General features: G+C 36.5%; 1 protein-coding gene across 1 annotated transcript in view; it reads left to right on the top strand.

Annotated features, from left to right (window-relative positions):
* Positions 1-2,909: 2,909 nt before the first annotated feature.
* The window catches only part of RET (ret proto-oncogene), a 49,471-nt gene continuing 25,423 nt past the window's right edge, over positions 2,910-26,957 (top strand). Inside the window, exons 1-8 of the mRNA XM_051981994.1 lie at positions 2,910-3,147; positions 6,370-6,565; positions 8,311-8,510; positions 15,070-15,328; positions 17,980-18,105; positions 18,722-18,832; positions 19,550-19,669; positions 22,533-22,789. Of these exons, the coding sequence (XP_051837954.1) occupies positions 2,941-3,147; positions 6,370-6,565; positions 8,311-8,510; positions 15,070-15,328; positions 17,980-18,105; positions 18,722-18,832; positions 19,550-19,669; positions 22,533-22,789 (1,476 nt within the window). The 5' untranslated portion in view covers positions 2,910-2,940. The remainder of the gene's footprint in view (positions 3,148-6,369; positions 6,566-8,310; positions 8,511-15,069; positions 15,329-17,979; positions 18,106-18,721; positions 18,833-19,549; positions 19,670-22,532; positions 22,790-26,957) is intronic.

Below are 26,957 nucleotides of genomic sequence, written 5' to 3'. Positions count from 1 at the left end.
AACTATTACCACTCATATGAAAGAGTGTTCCAAATCATTATTGATCAGAGAAATGCAAATTAAGACAACTCTGAGATACCACTACACACCTGTCAGATTGGCTAAGATGACAGGAAAAAATAATGATGAATGTTGGAGGGGATGCGGGAAAACTGGGACACTATTGCATTGTTGGTGGAGTTGTGAACGAATCCAACCATTCTGGAGAGCAATCTGGAATTATGCCCAAAAAATTATCAAATTGTGCATACCCTTTGATCCAGCAGTGTTTCTATTGGGCTTATATCCCAAAGAAATACTAAAGAAGAGAAAGGGACCTGTATGTGCCAAAATGTTTGTAGCAGCCCTGTTTGTAGTGGCTAGAAACTGGAAAATGAATGGATGCCCATCAATTGGAGAATGGCTGGGTAAATTATGGTATATGAATGTTATGGAATATTATTGTTCTGTAAGAAATGACCAGCAGGATGAATACAGAGAGGACTGGCGAGACTTACATGAACTGATGCTAAGTGAAATGAGCAGAACCAGGAGATCATTATACACTTCGACAACGATATTGTATGAGGACATATTTTGATGGAAGGGGATTTCTTTGACAAAGAGACCTGAGTTTCAATTGATAAATGACAGACAAAAGCAGCTACACCCAAAGAAAGAACACTGGGAAACGAATGTGAACTATCTGCATTTTTGTTTTTCTTCCCGGGTTATTTATACCTTCTGAATCCAATTCTCCCTATGCAACAAGAGAACTGTTCGGTTCTGCAAACATATATTGTATCTAGGATATACTGCAACATATCCAACATATAAAGGACTGCTTGCCATCTAGGGGAGGGGGTGGAGAGAGGGAGGGAAAAAAAATTGGAACAGAAACGAGTGTCAATATAAAGTAATTATTAAATAAAAATTAAAAAAAAAAAGAAGTTAAGGTGCAATCAAGAGTTCCATACGAATCAGAATGACTTTATTGATGCCAGGTTTTTAGAACTCTATTTCAAGAAATTTATATTTCCTATAAAGTCTTTTCAAGGTCTTTGTTTGAGGTAGTATCCATTTGGTAATTTAAGCTTGGGTAGAGCCAATCAATCAACATTTATTTAGCACCTATTATATGCCAGGCACTATGCTAAGTGCTGGTGCTTCATTTGTGTAAGTGCCAAATAAATGCCTTTTCCTTTATTCATAGGATCAATAAGGCAGGCTCACAAATAATGAAAGCACAAATTAAAATGTAGTTAAATGCATAGGAAGAGTCAAAACAGCATGAGAAATTTAAGAAGAAGAATAATTTTTATTTAGGGGAATCAGAAATGTTTCATGGTGGAGGTGGTACCTGAGCTAGGCTTGGGAAGAAAAACGTTTTAAAATACTGAGGTTTGGAGTTCTGTTCTTTGCATAGAGAATAGCACACAAAGATGCACAGAGGATAGAGAATATAGGATGAGATTTAGGAGTTAAATAATTCAATTTAGCTGGAACACAGTGAAAGGGAGAGATAAAACAAAGCCTGGAAAAAGTCCATTAGGGCCAGAATGTGAAAGGACCTTGAATTATAGGCTGAAGAGTTGGAAGAAGATGATATAGTCTTCCCTGAGACAGGCAGCAGTTAAGAAATTAGTTGTGGAATAAAGAAGTAATGTGGTCAGATCTATATATTTTATATATACATATACATGTATATATATAAATTATACACACAAGTACACATATACACACATCCAGGCACACATACCATTATATACATTATATTTGACATGTTATACACACATGTGTTCATATATGACCACATTTAATATATGATATGTACATGTGATATACATATATGTGCATATATATTTTATATAAAACATACGCATATATATGTATGTGTGTGTATATATATAATTATTATTATTATTTTTTTTACTTTTCACAGTAAGATGGCAGTATTCATGAAAAAGAAGGGGACATGAACAAGTGGTAGTCACCATGGTATTAAAGTTGGGAGAGACAGACATAAATGGCAAAACTAAAATAAACTCAGAACTTGGCAGAAACTAAGAATTTATGGGGAAAGAAGAAGAAAGAACAAAGACGATGATTTCTCCTATCGGATAGTGGGAAAAGGATAAGAGGAAAAGGAGGCAAGAGCATGGGCAGGATATAGGGGGAAAATGATGAGTTTTTAAAATGGTTTTAGAAAGTGTTTCTAGAGATAGTTGGATGAATGTTGTATTAATTTTGGAATCCAGAAGTATTGAGTCCACATCTGATCTTCTCATGTTGGCTGTGCAGACATGGATAAGTCCTAAAGCCTCAGTCTTGTCATCTGTAAAATGAAATATATATATATATATATATATATATATATATATATATATATATATATATATATATACACACACACATACATCATGGGATTATTGCATAAAATGCTTTGCAAACCTACAATTCTATTTTATTGTCAGTTATTTATATTTGTTTCAGTATTCTTGAAATTATTAATAAGGCCATTTGCATGCTAGATGATGTTATCTTCATTTGGTTTTTAGTCTTTCTTCATATTTATACTGTAGTCTTGATCATTTTAGTTATCCTTTCCTAGTATAAATTCTCTCCCTTAGTACTTCCTTTGTAAGGATTGGCAGCCAGGATTAAATTATCTCTCATGCAGATAGTAGCTTTGTACAATACTCCTGCTCTTTTCTCCTTTTTATCTCCTCTCTCTCCAACAAGGAGAGCACAGGAATGAGCCAAATTAGATAGCTAGCCCCCAAATTCCTAACTCTTACCTCACCTGTCAGTCCAATCAGGGGCAATACAATGGAATTTCTGCCTCTATGTCTGAATGGGATGCCATTCCCCCACCTTGCAAAATTTTGCACTAACACTGTTCCCTGTCTTTGCTTTGGTCACGTAGAAGAAGCCCTTCCCTTCTATTCTGATAAGGACACCATGGAGGTGAACATGAGGCACTCACTGGACCGGGAAGAAAAGGAGAAATATGAATTGATTGCCAAGTGCACAGTTTGGGAAGGTTTGCGAGAAGAGGTTGTGATGGTGCCCTTTCCTGTGACTGTATATGATGAAGATGATTCACCTCCTAATTTCCCCAATGGCATCAACACAGCTAATGCAGTTGTGGAGTACAAACGGAAAGAGGTAAGAGGGATGTATCAGGCATTCTGGAAGTGGTATTAGAAAGCATTCTTAGGCCCTAGACCAAGAAAGAAAACTAGATAGTTGAGACAGAAAGTGCTAGATTTAGAGTTAGGAAGACCTGAATTCCATTCCTATCAGCCTCAGTCAATTACTAAGCAATGTGATTTTGGGCAAATAACTGGTTTTCTGTGCCTCAGTTTCCTCATCTATAAAATGAAAGATTCAGTGGCCATCCAAAACCTATGAGTAGAGGTCTTGTTTAATTTCCTTTCTACCATTCCTATCATGCCAGTTGGTGGATTTTTAAATCAGAGAAGGAGAAAATAGGCATGAATAAAATGTACACAGATACAAGGGACCTCTGTGTGTGTGTGTGTGTGTGTGTGTGTGTGTGTGTGTGTGTGTGTATGTTTGCACAAACATGATCACTTCTGGTTTACATTACAAACACAAAGAAAAAACAAAGAGTTTTTTGTCTGTTGTTTTTGAGAAGCCTGTGCCTTTTCTTTTCTTTGTCACAGCATGGCTGATCTAGAACTGACTCTGTAGAAACAATTCACCTTGGCGATGTATTTGATCCCTGTCATGGCACAAAACTTGTTTTCCTTACTTCTTGCTTGCTTGAAGCTTACTCCATGCTAAACTTAGGAGCTGAATATTTACCTCCTATTAAGAAGAGGGATAAGAGGAAAGGAGGTGGGGATAGAATTTTCCTTAATTAAGGGTTAGCTATCTCCTGAGAGGACAGCTCTGTGATATACCGCATAGAGCACCAGACCTGAAATCAGGAAAATTCTCTTCATGAATTTCTTTAACCTGTTTGCCTCAGTTTTCTTATCTGTAAAATGAGCTGGAAAAGAAAATGGCAAATCACTCCAGTATCTTTGACGAGAAAATCCCAAATGGAGTCTGAAAGAACTGGACATGACTGAAATGTCTAAATAAATTTCCCGAGGAGCAAAAAGATGTAATAGACCATGAACTTAAAGGGTGATTTTAGTTGTAAGGCAGGGAACTCAGACCCACTTTCATTTTTCCTATCCCTTGACAAGGTAATTACCTTTTTCCTTTGTGTAAAGCAGTCCTGTTACTGGTGGATGAGAGCAAGAACATGACTTACAGAATGGATTCTAAGGCAAAATTTTGGTAACAGCAAAATTGGTTTATACCAGTTGTGGTCACTAGATGGCATAATGGACAGATCATTGAACTTGGAGTCTGAAACATTAGTTTAAATCTTGCCTCAGGCACTTTTACTAGCTACATAGCAATGTAAAGCCTCCATGTTTCTCTTGCTGTTCTGGAAAAGACGACAAGGTTGAACTCTTCTCAGTTCTTGTCTTGCTTGAAATATCTGATTTTATCATTGTTATACTTGTCCAACTTCCTGAGAACCCCAGACAGCTGTCTTGTGTCCTATTTTAAAATTCATAGCTAATTGTCAATTATTAACAAATTGCTAAATTATTAACTGTTCATTTAGTTGTTAACTAATGAAGGTATAACACTTCCTTTGTAGAGATTTGTATCGTATAAGAATTTCTCAGAATTGAAAAGTCTGTAGCAGGCAATAAATGAGAACCTGCCAGTCCAAAGTTTTAGATGTAGCCAATTCTGAATACTTAAGTCCCCAAATACTTTTCCTTCTGTCTTAGAAGCCAACTGCAGCCGATAATGTGTTTTCATATGATTCCAGAGGCCATAACCTTTTTCTCAGGAGTCCTTTTAAGCAAAGCCCATGTTTCCTATTAGCAAGATGGTGTGGTCCTGCCTCAGGGTTTTCTACCTAGTCTCTTCCACTTAATATTTGTGCAGTCTTCTCAAGGTACTTAAAGTCACTGGGCCTAAGTTTCCTTACTGAAAAAATGAAGGGGTTAAATTAAAATGGTTTTGGAAGTCTTCTGAGTCTTAGATCCATTGATCCTGCAATGACCATCATTTCTATCAGAAGTCAGCAGAAGTCCTGAAGATGGATTATGGTGTGATTTTTTTTTAAACAGATACTCTAAAGAGCCCATAAGTTAGCTGATATAATTTTTTTTGGTAATATAAATTAATATTTATTAAATGCTCATCATTTGTGTGGGCTAGCATAGTAAGCGCTATGCTTGTACAGTTTTAAATGCTGGGAATACAAGTACATTTCCTACTCACCAGGGACCTTGCCTTCTAGTGAGAGTCAACTAATACGTATAAAAATACCTAGAACATAAAAATGAAGAAATACAAAAATATCTAAGGTAGTGGAAAGAGAGCACCTAACAGTTGGGGAATCAGGAAAAGTTTCATGCACAAAATAGTCCCCCAACTAAGTGGGAATACTACCCAGACACAAGGTGGGACTACAAAATCAAAAGCTTGGACACCAGAGATAAATTGGAGAGAGAGAGAGAGAGAGAGAGAGAGAGAGAGAGAGAGAGTGAGTGTGTGTGTGTGTGTGTGTGTGTGTGTGTGTGTGTGTAAGAGAGACAGAGGGAGAGACAGAGAAACAGAGATGTCTATTGAAACTGGAAAGATAGGTTGAAGCCAGGTCGTATGAGGCCTTAAAAGCTAAAACAGCAGAAGAATTTATATTATTTACAATGCATTCCCTTTTGATAAAAAAGTTTCTACCCCCTACTTCTCCTCAGGGATTCTCACAGAATCAGACCTTATCATGAGCTATATTCCCAAATGTTTCATTATTCTTCTAAAGTAAATTGGCCATTAGCTCTGTTCCTTCTAGTGAGTTGCCTTTAAATTTTGGAAAATTGCTGCCCTCTAGGGGGAGAATGAATTCTAGCTCTATGAATAGAGCTCTAAGCAATTCATGAAAAGCATCATATGTTTTAAGAGCTAAAAGTACCTTTAAGGTGTACTATAACAAACCACTTATTTTAGTGAGAAAGAAACTTGAGAATTGGAGATGGGAGGGGGGATGGTAAGGGGAGATGGAGTAAAAGCAACTGGGCCCCCAGGGTGAAGTAGCTAATTAGTGATAGCATTGGAAGGGAAGTCCAGATGTGTAATTAGAGGGCAAAAAGTAGCCTATGAAAAGAAGCAGGGAAAAGAGATAATCATTTCTTCATGGTCCTAGCTGTGTGTCAGGGCCATTCTCAGAGGTAGCTAGAAGACTTTAATTTTCAGTGTATAAAGTATAAAAGCAGATCAGAGAGTCTTTCTGCCACTCCTCATCCCTATCCCCCCTCTCCATACCCACTCTTGCTTTGTGCTTCCTCCTAGGGTACAGTATTGGCAGTCCTGCAGGTTTTTGATGCAGATGTCGTGCCTTCCTCTGTGGACATCCCAAGAAAGTACACACATACCATGCTGACCAGTGACCCTTTGGTCAACGAGTTCTTCCGTGTGGAACACTCACCAAATGAAACTTCATACAACTCTAATGGAAGTCGTGTGCGGGCGATGATGCATGATTACAGTAAGAGGGATTAGAGAGAACAGAGGGAGGTGGGGCATTTGGGATCCTATCACTTCTCTTTATCTTTCTGGGCTACTAACTTGACTGATTGAAACTAATGCCTTAGAACAGATGAATAAAAGGAAGCAGGAAAATTGACTCTAGCAGATTCTATCAAATGATCTCATTTGAGGAGATTTTTAAAAAAATATCTTCAGTACTCCCTGCTGCTTTAATGTATATATTAATTTAGGACATGGGACTATACGTCATGAGCTTGTTTTAAAAAAATACCAGAGCTACAAAACAAGTTTGATCTAATTCAAAGTAAATAGGGGTAGTGGTATGGCAAGTCACTTATTTCATTGATATTGCCATTATTCGGTTCTGTTCCATTTTATTTTCTTTCAATTGACCTCAGAGATTATAAAACATTATTTGGATCATTTCCCTCAATATTAGTAAATGATCATGTCCTGAATTAAAAAACAAAAAGCAAAAGTCAGCATTAACTAATGAAGATGGCTGGACTGATGCTATTAGAAGAGTAACTAGGATGTTGAGGGTCCTGAATATCATTCTGGAGAAGGGTTTTTGAAGGAATTTCAAATGTTGGAGAACAGAAGATGTGAAAGGAGGGATATATGGTTTTTTTCAAGTCCAAAAAAGTGTCATAAAGAACAAGGATTAGGTTTATATTAAAGACTTCTGGAAGGAAGGAGGAGGAAAGAAGTTGTAGAGACAGATTTTAGCTTGCAGGTTGAGATCTGAGGGCAAGGGCAGGTACTGGAATCAGCCTCTACTATTTTGTTAAAGCCAATTGTTAAATATCCAGCATGAGCATTTACACTTCCAAAATCAGAAAATTCTATAGATCAAGGTTTTATTCTTTGTTTGGTTAATTGTCTAGCTTTAAGGAAATAATGGAAAAAATGCCGATAACAGCAGACTTTCAAGTATGTGTATCTTGTATGCAATATTCTTTTCTTTTCCTTTTTTTGTTAGATCTGTTTTTTTCTTTTTTTTACATTTTTAAAGATTTACCATGATATCACAGCCAGTGAGGCTATCTGTTTTAACTTTATTCTGAACAATACCCTCCACAACATACCTTACAGGTTACTTTTGCATAAAGATACCAGGCAAGAAAGAAAGCCCTTACCTCCTGAAGTGGCCCATTCCTTTGGGAGTTTTAATGGTCTCCTTATATTAGGCCAAAATCTGGCTTTTTACACTTTTCACCCATCACTCATGGATAAATTCTCTGTGGAATCAAGAAGATAATTTCTTTTCCATGATGTAGCTTGTTCAAATGCTTGAAAAGAGCTCTCATGTCCCTCTAAAATCTTCTCTTCTCCAGGCTACATGTTCTCAACATCTCTAAACATCCCTATAATGATGTCCTAAGACATGATCTTAAGGCTTTTTACAACTCTTCTCCCAAATTCTTTATAACAATGTAGTATAGCAGAATGAGTGTTGAACTTAGATTCAAGAGTGATATGGATCTGAATCTCACCTCTGACATTTACTTGTTGATGGACTGTGGATAAATAACTCAGTCTTTCTGTATATCAGTTTCTTCATCAATAAAATGAGAGTATGGTATTTCTTGAGGATGAGATGATAATGCATGCAAGGCACTTCAAAAATCTTAAAAGAATTAAATAAACATTAGCCCTTATTTATTATCAGTATTCTCTTTAAAGAACAGTGCTCACTTGTGAATTGACAATCTGAAAGAATGTTGATGTTTATTTTTGCAGAACTGGTGCTCAACCGAAGTCTTCCTATCACAGAGAGCCATTCTTTCCAGGTGGGAGTCCTGGTGAATGACACTGACTTCCAGGGTCCTGGAGGAGTACTCCATCTCTATTTCAATGTGACCATCCTACCTGTCACCATACGGTTTCCAAACAACTCCTACTCCTTCTCAGTAAATCGGAATGCTCACCGATATGCACAGGTGAGTGATGCATGGGCTATTTCTCATCGGATGAGAAGGAACCTGGACCACATGAACAGAGGGAAATAGGAAGATGGCCCAGATGAACTTCTCCATCTGCCATAAGATAAAATGGAGTCCTTGGTAATTTGTGCATTCTGGAAGAAATCATTTAAGTATCATTTGGAAGATTTTTTGGCAGGCATATTATCATGAGGAATACAAGAGAAGAAGCAATCCCTACCTCCAAGAAATTTGTATTCTTGATGGAAGAAAGAATACTACATACATGAACCAATTAGAAGGCAATCTCAGATGGCTTATAAACCCATGGATGTTATCCAGGACTTGAAATACTCTGGGATATTAGGAAAGGAAAGATCAATCTAAGTTGGTATAATCAGGAATACTGATAGTGTTCCAACCAGAGTAACTTCTCTCACCTCTTTTGGAGCTTCTTTCAGAAGAAGACATTGGTCTCTTGATGAAAGATTACTACAGTTCAAATTGCAGTGGGTGATCTTAACCTTTTTAAGCTAAGGTCTTCAACAGGTCTCAGTTTGAGACCACATCCATTTAATGATTAAGCCTAGGTAGATATGAGATGAATAATGGCCTCTTTTATTTCCAGTCATCCTGATAAAGAGATATTCCCTTAACCCAGATAGCTCGGGAGGGGAAAGTGAGATGGGTGACCTCGCACAGCCCTCATTTAAATCCAACTCAGTTGCATGTCAAAACATCAACTTCCTGATGTTATGTTCCTTTTTGGAATGTACAAATAACATTTCAAGAGGCAATGTGGAGTAGCAGAAAAACCCTTGAGCAAAACCTGGCTTGGAATTCTGGCTCTAACAGAACTTAAGTTTGAAGATTTGTTAGATATGACCAGTCCTTTTCATTTCTTGACCCTTCATGTTTTATCTTTTAAACTGAAATACATAATAATACATTCTTGCACAACATTCAAAATACTTTGTAAGTTCTAACACATCATATAAATTGGGATATTATTATATATCTATGAACACTACTGTTCTCTATTCTGCTTTCTAATTCTCACACATATTCCCTGACCCAATCTTTATCTCGTTAACATTTAACTTCTTGTTTCTTCCTTTGTTTTAGTTAAATCTTCTCCAAACTCATTAATAATGTCTGTTGGTAATGCCAATGAAGAGTTGATATTAACTGAGGGCACATTGCTGTTGACTTTGTTAGAAAATGCAAGTGATGTTTGCCTACTGGCACTGGAGGGTAATTGAAATAAGTGATTATTACAGAGAAGGTGGAGGGAAGGGGGAGATTCCAGTGGCTGACCAGAGTATTGGACTCAGGTTTGAGGGCTGGCTCTGGAACTTGGTTACTTATGGGACCTCAGAGAAGTCCTTTAACCATAGAAGTTACTACATGTCCAGAAGAATATGGATACTTTTTTTTTTTAATGGGCTTTTCTTTCAGGGATAAGCTTGGAGTCCCTATAAACACAATAGTTCCCCAAATACAACTTGGCCTTCTCTCCTTAGCCAATCCAAAAACTTAGCCTTAGTCTTTCATCCAAAATGTTCCTACATACATATTTATGTATGTGTAGATAGATATAGATAGCTAGGGCTATATAGATATTTATCTATGTGGATATAGACACAAACATCTATGTGTATGTGGATAAATAAATAGAATATGTTCTCTGTTGTATGTTATATGTATATATGCATGTGTAGGTACATGAAACATACACACACATATATTTTATTTAGAAAATTGTTCAGTGTTTTTAATGACTCCAAGTTTCTTCCTGAAAGAAAGACCTATTCAAAAATGTCAATATTTTTCTGGAGATGAAGCCAGCTCCAGTAGGCTGTTCCTCTTCCTTCATATTAGTTGACATGTTTGTACCTATATAGGTAGCTACGTTGAACTCTTGAGCAATTGTGAACCTCACTTAAGGGTCTCCACAGCATTTGAAGGTTGAGGAAAATAGTGTGATGTTATTCCCAAATAAGAACACTTAAGAGAGTCTTATCATCTATATATAATTTCTCTTTGATTTGGACTTCAATATTGCGTGCTAACAGATTCCAATTAATAACAACAATGAATCCCTTTAAGTGGCTGAATTATTCAAATTACATTGTATCATTCCTCTAGGCTAGAACAATTACCATATATTAAATAATTATAATTTCGAATAGTGTGTATTCAACTACAAAGAAGCACTATATGCTAAATGATTCACACTAATTGGAACTTACCAGGATTCTCCTTGCTGGTGGCAAATATATGTCACTCTGATTTATGTTGATGTTAATAAATTAAGCAGAAGGTTGCTGCATGTTCCATTGATCTCTGTGCAATTCGAGGAGACCTGGGGAAGACCTCCTCACTATGTCGGGCAGGTCAGAGACAAGAGACACCCTACATGCATGAACATGAATGGGGCTGCAGTTTTCCCCAGTGGAAAGAAACTTAAAGAGAAGAGATCATAGATCCAGTAACATATCACAATATAGTTAACATGTCCTGGAGATCTCAGGAGAAATTTCAGAGCTCAGGTCCATCTTTCAAAGGGCTCTTACTGGTCCTCCCTTTTTTCCCTTTTTAAAATCTTGATCCAACTATCATCAATAATATCGTATTTCTTTTTCTTAAATACACAGTAGTAACTGTGAAATAATAATTTTCCAAGTACTCAACAGTCCTGTTTTGGCATCCTTGCACTAGTCAGACAATAATTTCCAACAATTGACATTTAACCCATGCTTAAAAGTCTACAAACCAATGCCCTTTTTCAGGGTATTGACCATCCTAGCTGGAAGTGATCTTCTCCTCTTCAAATATTCCTGAAGTCTTTGCTTGGATCTTTCATTTTCTTCTATCACATTCTATTATATACAGAGCCAGTTTTCTAGAGTTGAGCACAGTTTTTTGCATGTACAAGGTACTTAGTCAATGTTTCTTATATGGAATGTGTTTTGTGATGATAAAAGTATATTATTATTGCCATTTTGGAGATAAGGAAGCGAACACCACAGAAATGAAAGGACTTGCCCATAATTACATAGCTAATGACAGGCATTCCATCTCTAATCTCCTGGTATAGTGTCAGCAAACTTTTCAGTACCACAAATTACTTCCCCCTAAAGTCTGCTTCTTTTTCAGAGGTATACAGCTATACCTTTTCTCCTCACACATGGACTTCAAAATCGTTGAGATTGAAGTGGAAAAGCCTTTTGATCTAGATCACTGAGAGTTATTTCACCTCTGTTTCCCCTTCCTTATCCTGCCAGTTTTCAGGCAGGTATGAAAAATAAACTTATTAGACCCCTGGCTAAAATGTAATTGGTTAATGTTTAACAGCATAAATAAAAATACAGCTCAATACAGATTATGTTAATTTGTTATTTCTAAGACAACAGGATCCATTTCTATTTGAGTTTGACTCTAATGTTCACCTATATTCTTGCTGTGATACTCCTTTTCTTCATAATAGACATTTTATAAAATACATTTTACTAGATTGCTGTTTCTTGACCATGGTAAGAAATAGCAGAACCAGGATTCAAGCCAGTCTTCTGCTATCTCTTCAGCTACTTCTATTCTATAAAATCTTTCTTCTTATATCTTTTGTTTTAGTTTTTAGTTAGAAAGGATGTTGTGAATTGTCTGGTCCAATTTCTTCATTTTAAGTGTTTTGCCCAAAATTATTTTTAGCTAAAATTTGAACCCAGATTTTCTGATCCTAAAATCCAGTCTTCTTTCTACTATACCATGCAACATTTATCGCCTTCATTTCTAAGTCCCTCCCTTCCTTTCCCCATCAAGAGAATCATCTCTTCTAACAAAGAATAAAAGGATGTTAGTAGATAGGAATGAAGAATGGCCCAGACAGAAAGAGAAAGAATAAGTCAGAGACAGAGAATGGAAAAATCCAAACAGTTCATCAAAACTGACCAATACATCAAGCATGTAAAATAGTATTATGGCATTCTGCACTGATATTCTCCCACTTCTATGAACAAAGGAGAAAATTTTTTTTTAAATCTGATTTGGGAGGTCAATCTGGATTCTATTACCCAGCTCTAGTTTTTTCTTCTTTTTTCAAACATTTATATTGTCAGTGTACATATTGGTTTTCCTGATTCTGCTTATTTTTAGTCTTTTTTTATTACTAATGTTGCTTTTTTGCATTTAATAAGAACTAGAATGCTTCCTCAGATCTTGTTTAAAGAGGTCTGAATACTTAGTAAACCTCTAAGTAAAATTATCAAGATGTAACCACCACAGATTGTAGAATTTCTTGGATTATTGTATGAATAAATAGACACTTATTGAACACTTACTGAATAGAAAGCCATGTTTGATACAAAAAGAAAAAATAAGACATCTGCTTTCTAGGAGATTATATTCTAATGAGAAATAGCACATATAGTGTGTTTTAGCTGAAAATTAAATGGAAAAGGTCCAGGGTCCTTATCAGACATTAAGTTTCTGTTTCCTTTTCTTTTCAACAATGAGAGAATCCATATGTTGAGGAAACACACAGTAACAAATCAGATTTTATCCTCTCTTTTTTAGCTGTTTTTTTTTTTTCCTAAGGAAAAATATGAATGACTTACATTCCTGAAAACTGTTGGATTTTCAGCCTCTCCAGAACATATGAAAAACATGTTGCATTAGAATTGGGGGAGGATCTAAGAGGTCATAGACACCAGCCTTTCTCCTTCAGATGCCTCTCCTATAGTAGAGACCGTGTTTGTGGCCTGTAGGGCCTACCTCAGCCCTCATCCCTGAAAGAACATTGAATGGGTTAGTCACCAAATGCAAACAAAAAAGAACATAGAGTTCTAAATAGCAAGCAAGACATTCCATCAGCTGAGTCACCATCCACTTGAACCTGGAATGATGCTTTGAGTCTAAGGAGGTGCTCAGTTGAGACAAGTTGACCTTGGTCTAGATAGATGCTACTTCCTTATGAGAGATGTTTGAAATGGAAGTACACTCCTTTGATGTGAAGTCCAGGTTAGTACTCAGATGCCTTAGAATCAGCCAGAGTCAGGATAAGCAAAATTCTTTGGTCTTTATTCTTGGTCTTTAGGCATAGAAGTGAACAGGATGGACGCAGGATCTCCACGACCTTCCTTCTCTTTGTCTACTGCCAAAAGTGACTCTGGCTTGTCTTACTTCACCCCCTAATCCTTCCCACAATTTTCTGTATACATCAAAAGATTGAACCAGCACAGAATAGTGGGAAGGGACATTTTCTAAGCATATGCTCCATGAGGCTAGAAATGTGCATCCCTCCAGCTAGTTTTTGAAATTCTACAAGAGTTGAAAGGGCCTTCAAGGGAATGTGGTCATAAAATCACAAGACTGTTTTTAAAATTTTTTTTGGAAATAATGAATATTTCAAAAACTTTTAAAATGCAAATATAAATCTATAAGAAACTATTCACTGCTGTGTCTTGCTTTGGGTTTGTTTTTTTTTAATGTGTGACTAATAAAGTAGTACCAGAATTAACCTCTTGCATGTCTTGATTTCTGGTGTGTATATTTTTTTAATATTGTACAGTGAGAGCACTGATCTGGGGTTAAGAAGACCTAAAATAAAATCTATTCTCAGACACTTACAAGTCAAGTCATTTAACTTCTGTTTGCCTCAGTGTCCTCAACTATAAAATGGAGATAATAATAACATCTACCTCATACAAATGAGATAATATTTGCAAACTGCTAAGGAGTCCTAGTTTTTGTTTTTATCATTATAATTATATATGTGTCTTCCCTCTTCTCCCTATCATCTACATGGACATCCTGTTCTCCCTCCCCCCCCCCCACATATCCCATTGGACTGTTGTGATTATTATTGTATCTCCAAGAATAGAACATAAAATCTTGCTTGCAATTAAAAACTTAATGCTTATGTGTTCCACTTGATGATAAAAATTAAAATCCCTGACTCTAAGAATGCAATGGTATGTTACTATACCATAGAAAATCACAAATTTGAGAAATTCAGAGCAGCATGGGAAGAATTGTGTGAACTAATGCAGACTCCAGGAACAGAATCTAGTAGAATAATCAACACCATGACTATTTTGAAGGCAACAGCAAAAGACAGCCAAACTGACAAACTGTAATATCCAAGCTTGATTTCAGAAAATGTGCTTTTCACATCTCCCTAGTGGAATAGTGAAAATCTCTAGATAAAGAATGTTGAATATGATGTCGTACATAGTCACTTTTGTTTAATTGTGTAGTTTGTTTCTTTTGATGTTACAAGGTATCGGTAAGGAAGAATACATTGAGAAGTTACTAATGTAAGACCAAAATATATCAATCCAAAGTCTATATAAATAAGATAGACTTTAAAGTTTCTTTAAAACTATCATTCTGAACATGATTTTTAGATTGTGGAAGTTACATCCTATATACACTTTAACATGCTGAGTACCGAGTTTTTTCTATCCTTATGAATTATAAGCAATTATGATTATAGACAGTTAAGTATGGTTTTTTTAAAGTATGATTTTCAATGTTATTTAGATGTGTAATGTTCTCATTTCTTCCTTGAGCCTAGATTGGAAAAGTTTGCATTGAAAACTGCAAGGAGTTCCATGGAGTAAATATTACCTACAAACTACAGTCACTCAGTGTTAATTGCACTGCTCTGGGCATCATCACCACCCCAGAAAGCACAACAGGGAATCTGTTTGTGAATGACACCTCTATGCTGCAGAGACCAGAATGCACAGGAATGAAATATTTGGTAATTGCATCAGACAGACAGAGCAAGAAACAATCCAGAACAACATCTACTATCTCAGTAGAAGGAAATTGTAAGTATACTCCTGGGACTTTTGCTCTCAACTTTCTTTTAAGTACTTGTCATCTATTCCATTCCATTCACATGACATTTAATCCCCCACTGCATTATGTTCCAATTATTTATATTCCCTGGAACTTCCCCAGCTGCATTATAGTTTGTCCCATGAGATTGTAAATTCCAACTTCAGCATCACACTCTGCAACAATCTACATGATTTTGTGAATTTTAACCCAATATTTTCTCAGCTGTCTAGACTGATTTTTGTATTTTCCACAATCTTATATAAGGTACTAAATATATGTAGATTACCAAACATATAGGCTACATATGGGCTATCCTAATATTTTTCAACTGAGTAAAGTATTCAATAAGCACTTAAAGTATGTCAGTATATATTGAGTTAAATGCTAGGATTATGAAAATAAAAACAATATAGCTCTTGTCTTTAAGGAGCTTGTATCTTAGGGGAGACATGATATGTAAATATACAGATGTGTTTAAAGATGTTAAAATCAAATGCAAGTTTGCCTTGTAAGGAAAGACCATTAGCAAGACAAGGTAGGGTGGGGAAGGAATCAGAAAATGACTTTGGTAAAAGGTGGCACTTCAGTTAAATTTTGAAAAAAAGCCAGACATTCCAGGTGTGGGAGAGGAACATTCTAAGCTTGAAAGCAGGAGAGGAAGAGTAACTAACAATTGGTAGGAAATATGGGTAGACAATAGAAAGTGTGGAAGCAGATAATGTTCAAAAAAATGGAAAATTAAGAAGGGGCCAGGTTGAGGAGTTTGTATTTAATTGTGGAGGTAACAGGGAATCCCTGGAATTCAAATAGAGTCAGAAGATGGTTAGAATTGTGTTTTAGGAAAATTCTGAAAGGGCTGGAGTGAGTAGACAGAAGCTTGGATCAGAGGGACCCATTAAAAGATTATTGCAATAATTCAGGCAATAGTTGATGTATGAGTGAAAAGAAAGAAAGTTATATATGCAATAAATATTTTGAAGATACCAACAAGAAGTTTTGGCAATTTATTGGATATGTTTGGTAAGAGTAAGAAAGTTCAAAATTTCAAGGGAAGGAAATTCAAAAGAAGTTTGGAGAGGGGAAGGTAATGAGTTCTGTTTTACATGCTGAATTTGAGGTGTCTCCAGGACATCCAGTATAAAATTCCTAAAAGCCAATTGGCTATGTAGGACTGGGGTTCGAGAGAGAGATTAGAGCTATTTATTTAGACTTGGGAGTAGGATTACCAAGTGAGAGAGTGTAGAGGGAAAGGAGAAAGCTCAGAACAAAATCTTCTCTAATAATAATGATATTATCTAATAAACATGATGAGGATGATGATCCAGCAAGGTGAGAATGAACTATTAGATTAGGATCAACTAGATCAGTTGACCTTGTTGAGTATAAGGATCATCTCATCATCAGAGACTAGAATAAAGGAGGTAATGATGAGTCAAGCAATTGGGGAGGGGGGAGAAGAAAAGAGGGAGATCTTGTCTGTTGGTGTCATGTTAAGGCATAGTCCTCTGCCTGGGGTGAAGGGAGAGATGATGTGGGACATTTGAGAAGAAGTTTGGGACATCCATTTTGATGAATTGGATGGAGAAGCAGGTAGAGAAAAATCTTTAAACTCATCAGTCCTTTAACTTCAAAAGGGTTCATTCCTTGCAATCTGGTTACAAACTCATCATTCAGCTGATACTGCTCTCTGCCAACTTAACAATCCTTTGATTGACTTTCAGCAATGAGGGTGGAATAAATATTGGATAACAGAAATGTGCAGCAGGCCTAATCAAAACAGTTGTGTGACATCCCCTGGTTCCATTCAGTAGTAAAGAATTAGGGGCGATGGAAGTCAAAAGTGGGAACAGTTCAAAATTAGCATTTTTCAAGGTTCTAAAGGGAAATTGGACAAGGGAGCAAAATATTTGAGAAAAAATAATAGCATCATATTGAACTGTTGAATTGAATGAATGGAATCCTTTTGATTTATTATTGGAAATACTTAGCACAGTGGCTGACATATAGTAGTCAATATTTAAATGCCTTTTCTTTCTCTCTTTCTTCCTAGTGTGCAACATTATACAACATTCCATCTCATCTCTGATTTTTCACAGGATGTTCCACATTCTGAATTTCTCCTTTCTCACCTTTGCCCCTCTTAGAAGCTTTAATTTCCTTTGAAGCTTAGCTCAGACATTTTCTCCTTGATGAGGCCCTCCTGGTTTCTTTAGTTACTAGTGCTTTAACCCCAGCCACAGCCCCAAATCTTACATGTAAGTGTATTTGGTATACAGTTATATGCTTATACATAGTCTCACTCAATAGATTGCAAGATGTTTGAAGGCAAAAAATATTTCACATTTCTCTTTGCATCTTTACCATCTGGATTGATACCTAGCAAATGGTGTAGGTATTTAATGGATGCACATTGGTGACTTTAATAGATCTTTTACGGACATTCTCAATGGACTTATCGTCATTAGAATACAAGTGTATTGGTTTCAGTGTCTCTTGACTTAGCTTGATCAGTGCCATCCAAGCTTTTGGAAGCTTGGTAGACATGATTCTTGCTCTGAAAGACACTGAAAATCAAAAGACAGATTGCTAACTGGAATTCCACAGTAAGTTCCATGCTTTGTTTTTGCTGTTCTCACAGTTTTCCCTGAGGAGGAGGGCTGTCCCATTTCATGTGCAGTAAACAAGAGACGTTTAGAATGTGAAGAATGTGGTGGCTTGGGCACCCTGATGGGCACATGCCAGTGGAGACAAGGAGATGGCAAAGGTAAGCCATCATTGCTATTTTCATTGTTGAGCCAATCCAGTCAGTAAGCCAATTAACATTTACTGGGTGCCAGGTTTAGATTAGGTACTGTATTAGATGCTGTGAGAGAGAGAATAAAAGTAGGCCATTGATTTTTCTTTATTAGTCTGATTATGAAAGGAATCTGGAGGACCCAGTATCTTTTATTTGTTCAAGGAAGGCTGGGATTTAAGTTGGGACACAGATGGAAGAGAAGACATTTTTAATTTCATTTCAAGAAGATTCCTTACAGAAATCTTGGGATAGAAAAGGAAAATTTTATTTTATTTTATTTTATTTTCCCTTTCTTTTTGATTCTTTGGAAGGAATTGAGCTAGCAAGCAGGAAAATGTGGCCCCATTTAGCAGCAAAATGGCAGTTATCTGTATCTCTCTACTAGAATTAGGAATTCAAATGTAGGGATATCAAGAATGCTGGATTGAGTATAAGAAACATGATTTCTCATCTTGATTTTACTATTCTTTAGCTGTATGACAGTGAACATCTGTCCTAGAAGGTGCAAGACTATTTGAGATTCTTGGATTTTGGATAATTCTATGAAATAAAAGATGTCCAAAGCCATTTGTTCTATTTCTAGGAATTTCCAAGAACTATTCGACTTGCACTCCGAACCTCAAGACTTGTCCTGATGGCAACTGTGATGCAATAGAAAGTCGAGATCTTCATATCTGCCCTCAAGATTGCATACGTATGAAACCCTTTCAGACCATTGTCCCTCAGAATATAGCCCTGGTAACCTTTCTTTGACCCTACGTACATTTTTGCCCTTGTTTTGTGCTTCTTCCCATCTGCCCCACCATTCAACAAACGTATATATATGAGGTTTAGGCAGATGGAAAAAAGTCCCTTCCCCCAAAGAGCTTCCAGTCTAATTGCAAGGGGAGGGGAGTGAAGACAAAAGCATGTGTATTCAAATATCCATGGTGCATATATTGATTTCTTAACAGTTCACATGCTAATCTACCTTCAAAAGGCCTTCTAATATTCTCAATATAACTTGTATGGTTTGCTTCTCTCTGCCAAGCTCTCCTCTCTCTTCCCCCCAATTTTCTGCAGCATATTAAGTTTCCTGAAGTCAGCATTAGTGTAAGAACCCAGAGATCAGGATGACATCCCTTGCTTTTAGCTTCAGCTACCTGACCTTGAGTCAACTTATTCCTTCTGTGCCTCAGTTTTCATATTCTGCAAAATGGGGATAGCCATTCCTGTTATAATGAAAGCTAGAAGTGAATGCCTTTGAAGATCTCTGGAGCCCAGCTTTTGTGTAAATATAGAAATAGCAACTTTGTCTGGTGAACCATTCCATTTTGTTGAATAAAGCCCCTCCCTATGTGCCTAAAATGAATAACAGAGCTTCATAATCCTGACTGAGAAATCTGCATTTCTTGTGTCTGTGTCTGATTAGGGGGAGACATTATTGGTGGTCATGAGAGAGGAGAATGGAGGGGAATCAAGGCTGGTTATGGAGTCTGCAACTGCTTCCCAGAAAAAAAGAAGTGTTTCTGTGAGCCGGATGATGATAAAGGTTAGAGGGAGGGGTTAGGGGAACCCTTTAGCCCTTATAGGAAACACTGTCCTCATTACAAGTAGTAGCCAGCTCTCAAATGTAAGGATAATCAGTTTCATTAGGGGTTCTAATCTGGCAAAGCATTTAGGCTAAACATCAGATTGAAATGTTTGTTAATATTTCTATATTAGCTGTTTGATATGTATTTGTATATATGGAAGCTATATGGATGCCTTGCTTTCTCACTTCGTTAACTGAATATTTTCTTCCTTCTCTTGAGCTTATTATTCCTTCTAGGGGAGATAGAGAAGTTTGACAGCCTCTTGTTGGATGCTTCTAATCTATTTGTGACACATCAAATATTCATTCTACTGATGTTCACCAAGATACCGGGGTGGAGGTCTGGTCCTCTGTCTATGGTAGAAAATATATTTTTCACTAGATGGCATGAGGTCAGAGCCTGATATATAGAACTCACTTAATAAATACTGACTTCTTTATACAATAACAATGTGTCTCAAATGCAAGGCCCTGAAAGTTCTGAGAAAAAGTTTTTATTTAAGCATGGTTTTTATTGAGCATTCACTTTTAAGACCCAGCAGTTCATTTTTATTAAGCTCTTTAAGGTTTATAAAGTAGCATCCTTACAATACTGTGAGGTAGATTTATATATAGTCATTTCTCATTTTAGATCCCAGGAAGCTTAGGCTTGAACAGTTTCGCTTCAGTTTGTTTGTTTATAATTGTATAGCTTTTAAATGGCTGCTGCCTGGAATTTGAACCCAGGTTTCCTGACTGCCAAGTTCAGCACTATTTCCACTACATTATGCTAACTTCATATGATCTAACTGGTGTTACAACTTAAAGTTCAGATAGTAATTGCCACCAGAGGATAGAGGAGAGAAAACTCAAAGTCAGCTGAAGTATTTGCAAGAAAGTCTCATGGAGGACATGGAGCTTGAGCAATGAAGCAGACTTAGGTGGGTGAGAAGCACCTAGATGAGAATAGGACAATAAAACCTGAACAGAGAGAACATTCAGAAGAACTGGCTATGTAGATTAGTCTGCTGATGTATTCCTGAGAAATCAGCACCCAAGAGTTTTCATTTTTTTTTTTTGTCTTTCAGAGACAGACAATCATGGCCACTATGATAAAAAGAAAAAAGAAAAAAAAAAGGTCTAACAGGAAGGAAACCAGATAAGCAGGGATGACACAAGTTAAAATAATTTTTATTATTTTATTATACACACACAAAACTTAAAATCATGTAGCATCCCACAGATTGATCCCAAAGTGCAGTAAACTCAAATGCTGTAAACAAAATACTGTACCAATATTTTCTAAGATATGGAAGCTCCCCAGGCCTCTTGTTGTATACATAAGGCCAGACTAGCATTTTTGTGTTGTTAGAGTGATGTTTTTTTACGGCCACTGGGCCTTACAGTAAAAGCTTCCATAATGACGTTTTTTTTTTTTTTTTTTTTTTTTTTTCATGAGAAGAAGATAGTAGTGGAATGGGAGAAAGAAGGGAAAATTCCACTCTACAATGTCCATTTTTTTTTTTTTCTGGCTCTAAGATATTACTGACTGAACAGCTCAGGAATGTCTTCCTTCACCCTGGACTTTCCCCTGTCCCCACATTCTTTATTTTTTCTTTAGTTTTTGCACTATCATTGTGGAAAATGTGACAGGATGCAAGAGCATATGTGTGACTTTCATCCTCTTCATGTTTATGCACACACACATATTTTCATACACATATGCATACAAATTCATTTTACTATGAATACAAGGCAGATCAGAGGAAAGGAAAGGAGATGATGAACTAGAATTGATGTTTAAAGCTAGAAGGGAACTTAAAGATCTAATTATCCAAATCTTTTTTTTTTTTATGTGAGAAAATGGCAATTCTTAGTAGTTGGGTAAAGTGTCCAGAGTGACAAAGCTTTCTTGATTCCCAGGGCTGTGTTGGTTCCAATACAGTGATTCATTGATTTAAATCTCACCTTATATACTAATTTACTTTTTGGGGCAGTGTATTTAACATTACCTTAGCCTTGATTTTTCCATCTGTAAGACTGGGGAGAGGTTCATAATAATACATACCTTTCAAGATTGTTTAGCAAATCAGATGAGATAATGTTTCTAAAGTATTTTGCAAACCTTAATATCTCTGTGTATATCTCTCTGTCTTTTTATTTATTTATTATTGGTTAGACCTGTGATTTTCATCAGTTTTCAATGAGGAAACTCCCTCTACCAAAGCAAACAGGCAGATACACTAGAACTTATATAGAGTCACTACAAGTATTTTGGAACATACAGGTTTTTAGAGGTTTATTTAAAGTTCTTTATACATTTGAAATATGAGACCTTAATCTGAGAAACTATCTATAAAATCCCCCCCCCAATTTCCTAATTTCCTTTTGATCTTGCCTATGTTGGTTTTATTTATACAGAAACTTTTAAATTTAGTATAATTGAAATTATCCATTTTATACTTCACCCTACTTTTTCTCTCTTGTTTATTCATAAATTATTAGCCTTTCCATAAATCGATAAGTAATATAGTCTATATTCTTCAGATTTTCTTGTAATATCCCCTTTCATATATAGGGGAAAATCAAAACATTTCAGTCATATGAAGAGAAATGCTCTAAGTATTATTTATTAGAGAAGTGCAAGTTAAACCTTGAGATATCATTTGATACCTATCAGAGAGTTCCAGGCATTCAGAGGCCACAAGGTCACACAATTAATGTGAATCAAAAGTGGATCTTTAACTGAAGTCAGAGTCTATACTCTCCATGTTGTTCTGCTTCTCAGAGGCCAACTCTCTATACACAGCGTGTTAAACTCTTTGCCCTTCCTTGCTCACAGAACCACTTTGTGATGAAGTCTGCAGAATGGTCATTGCTGTAGCCGTACTCTTCTCCTTCATCTTCTCTGTGCTGCTCTCTTCCTACTTCATCCGTCGCTACCACAAGAACTCCCACAAGCCACCCATTGCTTCTGCAGAGATGACCTTCAGGAGGCCTGCTCAGGCTTACCCCATCAGCTATTCTTCCTCCAATGTTCGCCGGCCATCTTTGGATTCCATGGAGAATCAGGTCTCAGTGGATGCCTTCAAAATCCCTGTAAGACTTCATGCAGGGAGAGAGTGGGCAACTGTATCGGATCTGTGGGCTCTAGGTCTGTTCTGGGTTTTCTGTGCTTGGGACTTGGTTGATATTAAAAGAGGTCACAGTTATAGAACTAAATAGAGGGAAAGAACCCCCAAACTGCTCACTGGGACCAAACCTCCATTTGGCCTGTTTTTCTGATCTTATATGTTTGTTCTGGGAGTTCTCAGAAAGAAGTCTATTGGGATCATCATAGGATTCTAGATTTAGAATGCAAAGGGACTTTAAAGTCCATTTCTGACACTTTACAGATAAGGAAACTGAAATCCTAAGAAGACATTAACTTGTTCTAAGACATATTAGTTAGGAAAGAGCTAGCTGGGCCAGGATTTAATCCAAATTCTTTGATTATAGAGCCAGTGCCACTCCTCTTATGCTGCATTGCCTCCTAAAGACACTTACACATTATCTCTGGAAGATCTACATTTTTTTTTTGCAACCCCTTCTTTTTGCAGTTGAGGAAATGAAGTATTTTGCCTCAAGTAGCAGAGCTAGTTAAAATCCAGATATGATTCATGGTCCAGTTTTCTTCCCATTGTACCACACTACAATGAAGAAATTAAAGCCAGTTCTTTATACATCAATTTCCTTCCTATTGGAATAAGGTTTAGAGAATGATTTGGATTTTAACTGAAAATCCCCTTGCTATGGTACTGTAGCTTCAGCTGTTCTTCCAAAAACAGTCTTCTGGTCCCACACCCCATGATACAGTACCAAACAAGATCTGTTCCAAAGAAACTACAAACTTTGGCTTTAACAGAGCCATCCACTGGGAAATCTGCAGCTCAGTCACTACTGCCATCCCCTCCTCTGCTTCAGTGTGATTATATTCAGAAACAGGAATAGTACAAACAGTACTCATCTTCCTAACTTTCTTTGGTTAATTTCTTTGGGAAATTAAAAAAAAAAGAAAACAAATTTACCACAAAGATGAAAATGCCAAATCAGGCCCTGGTGCTTTCAAGACTAGTAGGCAAAGACACATTTAAAATATTGGATTTTATCTAAGCTCTGGAATGTTATTGGGAATGGGACCAACAAAGAACTATGATTCTAGGGGGCACATTCCCTTTGTAGGGAAAACCCCAAATCAATAACTTCTAGAAATTTCACTATCTTTAAACAAAAAGAACACAAGATTGGGAGTTTAGGAGATTTAGAGATAGAAGGGAGGGACTTAAGAGAGAGACCCTTCTTGATCCAACCCCTTCCTTTGACAGATGAGGAAACTAAAGCCAAGTAAGTCAAAGTGATTTGCCCAAGTTTTAAATGCCTATTCTACTGCTAATTGGCTGTGTGATATTAACACAGCTGACACCCTCTCTTTGCCAACCTCTTGATCTGTACATAGAAGATAATAATGCCAGACTTGCCTCCTCCACAGGCTAATTGTGAAGCTCTGATGAGACAATACTTGTCAATTATAAATGACATGAATTTAATGATTTAGAGTCAACAGAGTGGTCTATCAATCTTGTCTTATTTGAGCATATAGCATCCTTCTGAGCCAGGTACCATATGGATCATTATAACTGTTTTATAAGGGAAGAAACTGAGATAAGAAAGGCGAATTGGCTTGCCCATATTAACATAGCTTGGTTGGTGTCTGAGGGAGACCTGAACCCTCATGTCAAATCTGACACGCCTATATATGATACTATGCTGCCTGTAGAAGTGCTTTGAAAAATTATATATGTTATATGAATGCAAGGGATTATTATTTTTATGTCTCCTTCAAGCTACTTAGACTTTCTTCCTCCAAGCTGTCTTTTTGACCTAAATCACAACCCTGTGGAGTGGAGAGTGTTCCTATTTTCTATCAGAAAACAGAAGCCAGTTAAAATATTGTTTTGCTGTGAGCTGTGAGGATCTAGACTCACTAGTCTTGTCTTTTGCCCACTGTCAGCCCTTTAGACTCCTTTACCTAGGTTGCTGTTCCCATTTTAGTTCCAGACTAGTTTGAGTCTGCGCAGTAGACATTTGAGTCCCAGGAGACATTTGTTATTAGTGTTGTGCCTTGATCTGCCAAAAAGGCAGCTGCCTGAGTCAAATACCACTGGGCAAGTTGTATAAATAGGTAGTGGTTGTTTTCAAATTAAAATTTAACTCAAAAATGTTTCAAAAGTCATTAAAATGTGGTAAGGTTTTCTACAAAGCCAGGAAAAAAATAGAATCTTAAAAAAAGTTGTTACAAGGAGCTGTATTAACAATGAACTCAGGATCCATTTTAGGACTTATTGAAAACACTTGGTCCATTCCCCACCCACCATGCTAATCATTTCTCTTTCCTAAAAGAGTTTTCACTATTCCTATTGACATGGAGGTGCTGCTTTCAAGTTGTCTCCCAAGTTCGATGTGTTTCCTATTGAAGTCCAAAGAGATTGTCAGTTTTTTGGAGGTATCTTTAACTGGAATTTTGTCTCTGTGAGCAGGGGCTGTAACACTTAGTGAATGGGGTGTCTTTATGGCACCCTAATCTTTGTTTACTTGGATTTCTTGAGTGTTTTATATATCTCTCATCATTCTGTGGTAGCAATGATTCGGCTTTTTTCATAATAGAGAACTGATTATCTATGATAAATTCTTCTAATTTGTTGGATTTTTTTTTAAGGAAAAAAAAGTTGAGACTGTGCAATAGGGTTGCACAAGAAAGGAAAATGTATGAGTATTTTTTGGGTAAGCGAACATTGTCCCCAGCTGCAGTAAAGTTATTTCCTTGTTCCTTGGAGTAGAAGTAAAATTTGGTTATATAGTTAAATTAAGCAAGCCTTTACTAATTGCCTTCCTTGTGTGAACTGGATGATTGAACACAACAGAAGGACAGTCTTTTGGACAGAAATTGAAAATCTGAAAAGAAAGTAAAAATTTATCAGTAGAGAAAAAGCATGGTGTACTGTTGAAAAGTCTTAGACTTGGGACCATGAAGGCCATATTTAACTTAGCTTTCAAAGCTTGTTAGTTGTGTGACTGTGTCCAAGTCAGGTTCTTTATCTCCAAAAAAGAAAAAGTAATAGCACTTAGCTCATGGGGACATAAATAGTAAATAAAAACAGTATTTGTAAATGGTGTTAAATATCAACTACTCTTATTAGTGCCTAGCATTTGCACATACATGTATATGTGCATACATATTCTATATTCATATTATACATCATTTTATATTCTGTATTTTATAGTTATACATGTATACATCTATCTATCTATCTATACACACACACACACACGTATATATTATGTATGTATAGATACACACATACAAACAGGGGTTTGTTTTTGGGGGGGTTGGTTTTGGTTTTGTTTCTTGATTTTTGGTGGCAGTGAAAGAGTGAGAGGTCCAGACCAGTGATAGCATACACTGTGTCAATGTTACAAAGTCCTGTTATGGAAATGACCTCCATTAATACACATTAAATCTTCTTTAACTCCAAATGTTAGAGTTGCTTGAGACACTGAAAAGTTAAGTTTAAATGACCTGCCCCAGCTTCTGGAGCTAGTATGTGTCAGAAGTAGTACCTTAATGTTAGGTTTTGCTTGTCTCCAAGGCTAGCCTTTTATTTACTTTTCTCTCCTGTTATATAATAGACATTTAAAATACACCTAGTGAATAAAATTGTAAATACCTTACAAAAGTAAGGAAATGGTAAGAGACCACTCAGTACCCTCAGTGAGTTTAAGTCACTGGGCTTTGATGAATTTTATCCATGAGTTCTGAAAGAGATGGCAAAAATGATTGCTGAACTGCTTTGATGATCTTTGAAAAATGGTGGATAATCATTGATGTTCCATTGGCCTGAAAATGATAGATGTTATCCAATGCTATATGCAGAGAGCTTGACTTGAATTCATTTGCTCAGTTTCAAAACATATTGCAAAAGAGGTGGTTTTTGAATATTTGCAAAGGGAAGTGGTAACCATTGAGTACTATTGACTTCATCACAAATAGGTTCTGTCAGAGTAATTTCAATTCTTTTTTTTTTTTTAACTTGGGTTACTAGATTGAAAGAGACAGATAAAAATTAAATGACTCATCCAGGACTTATACAACTAGGAATATCATTGTATTATATATTTTGTATAATCATGCAGCAATATCATCCCTTTCAACTTGTCTATTGGTCAGGCT

Source organism: Antechinus flavipes, chromosome 2 (genome assembly GCF_016432865.1).
Source record: "Antechinus flavipes isolate AdamAnt ecotype Samford, QLD, Australia chromosome 2, AdamAnt_v2, whole genome shotgun sequence".
Taxonomy (NCBI): Eukaryota; Metazoa; Chordata; class Mammalia; order Dasyuromorphia; family Dasyuridae; genus Antechinus; species Antechinus flavipes.
The sequence above is the reverse complement of the archived record's forward strand: the minus strand, read 5'-3'. Positions and strand labels throughout refer to the sequence as shown.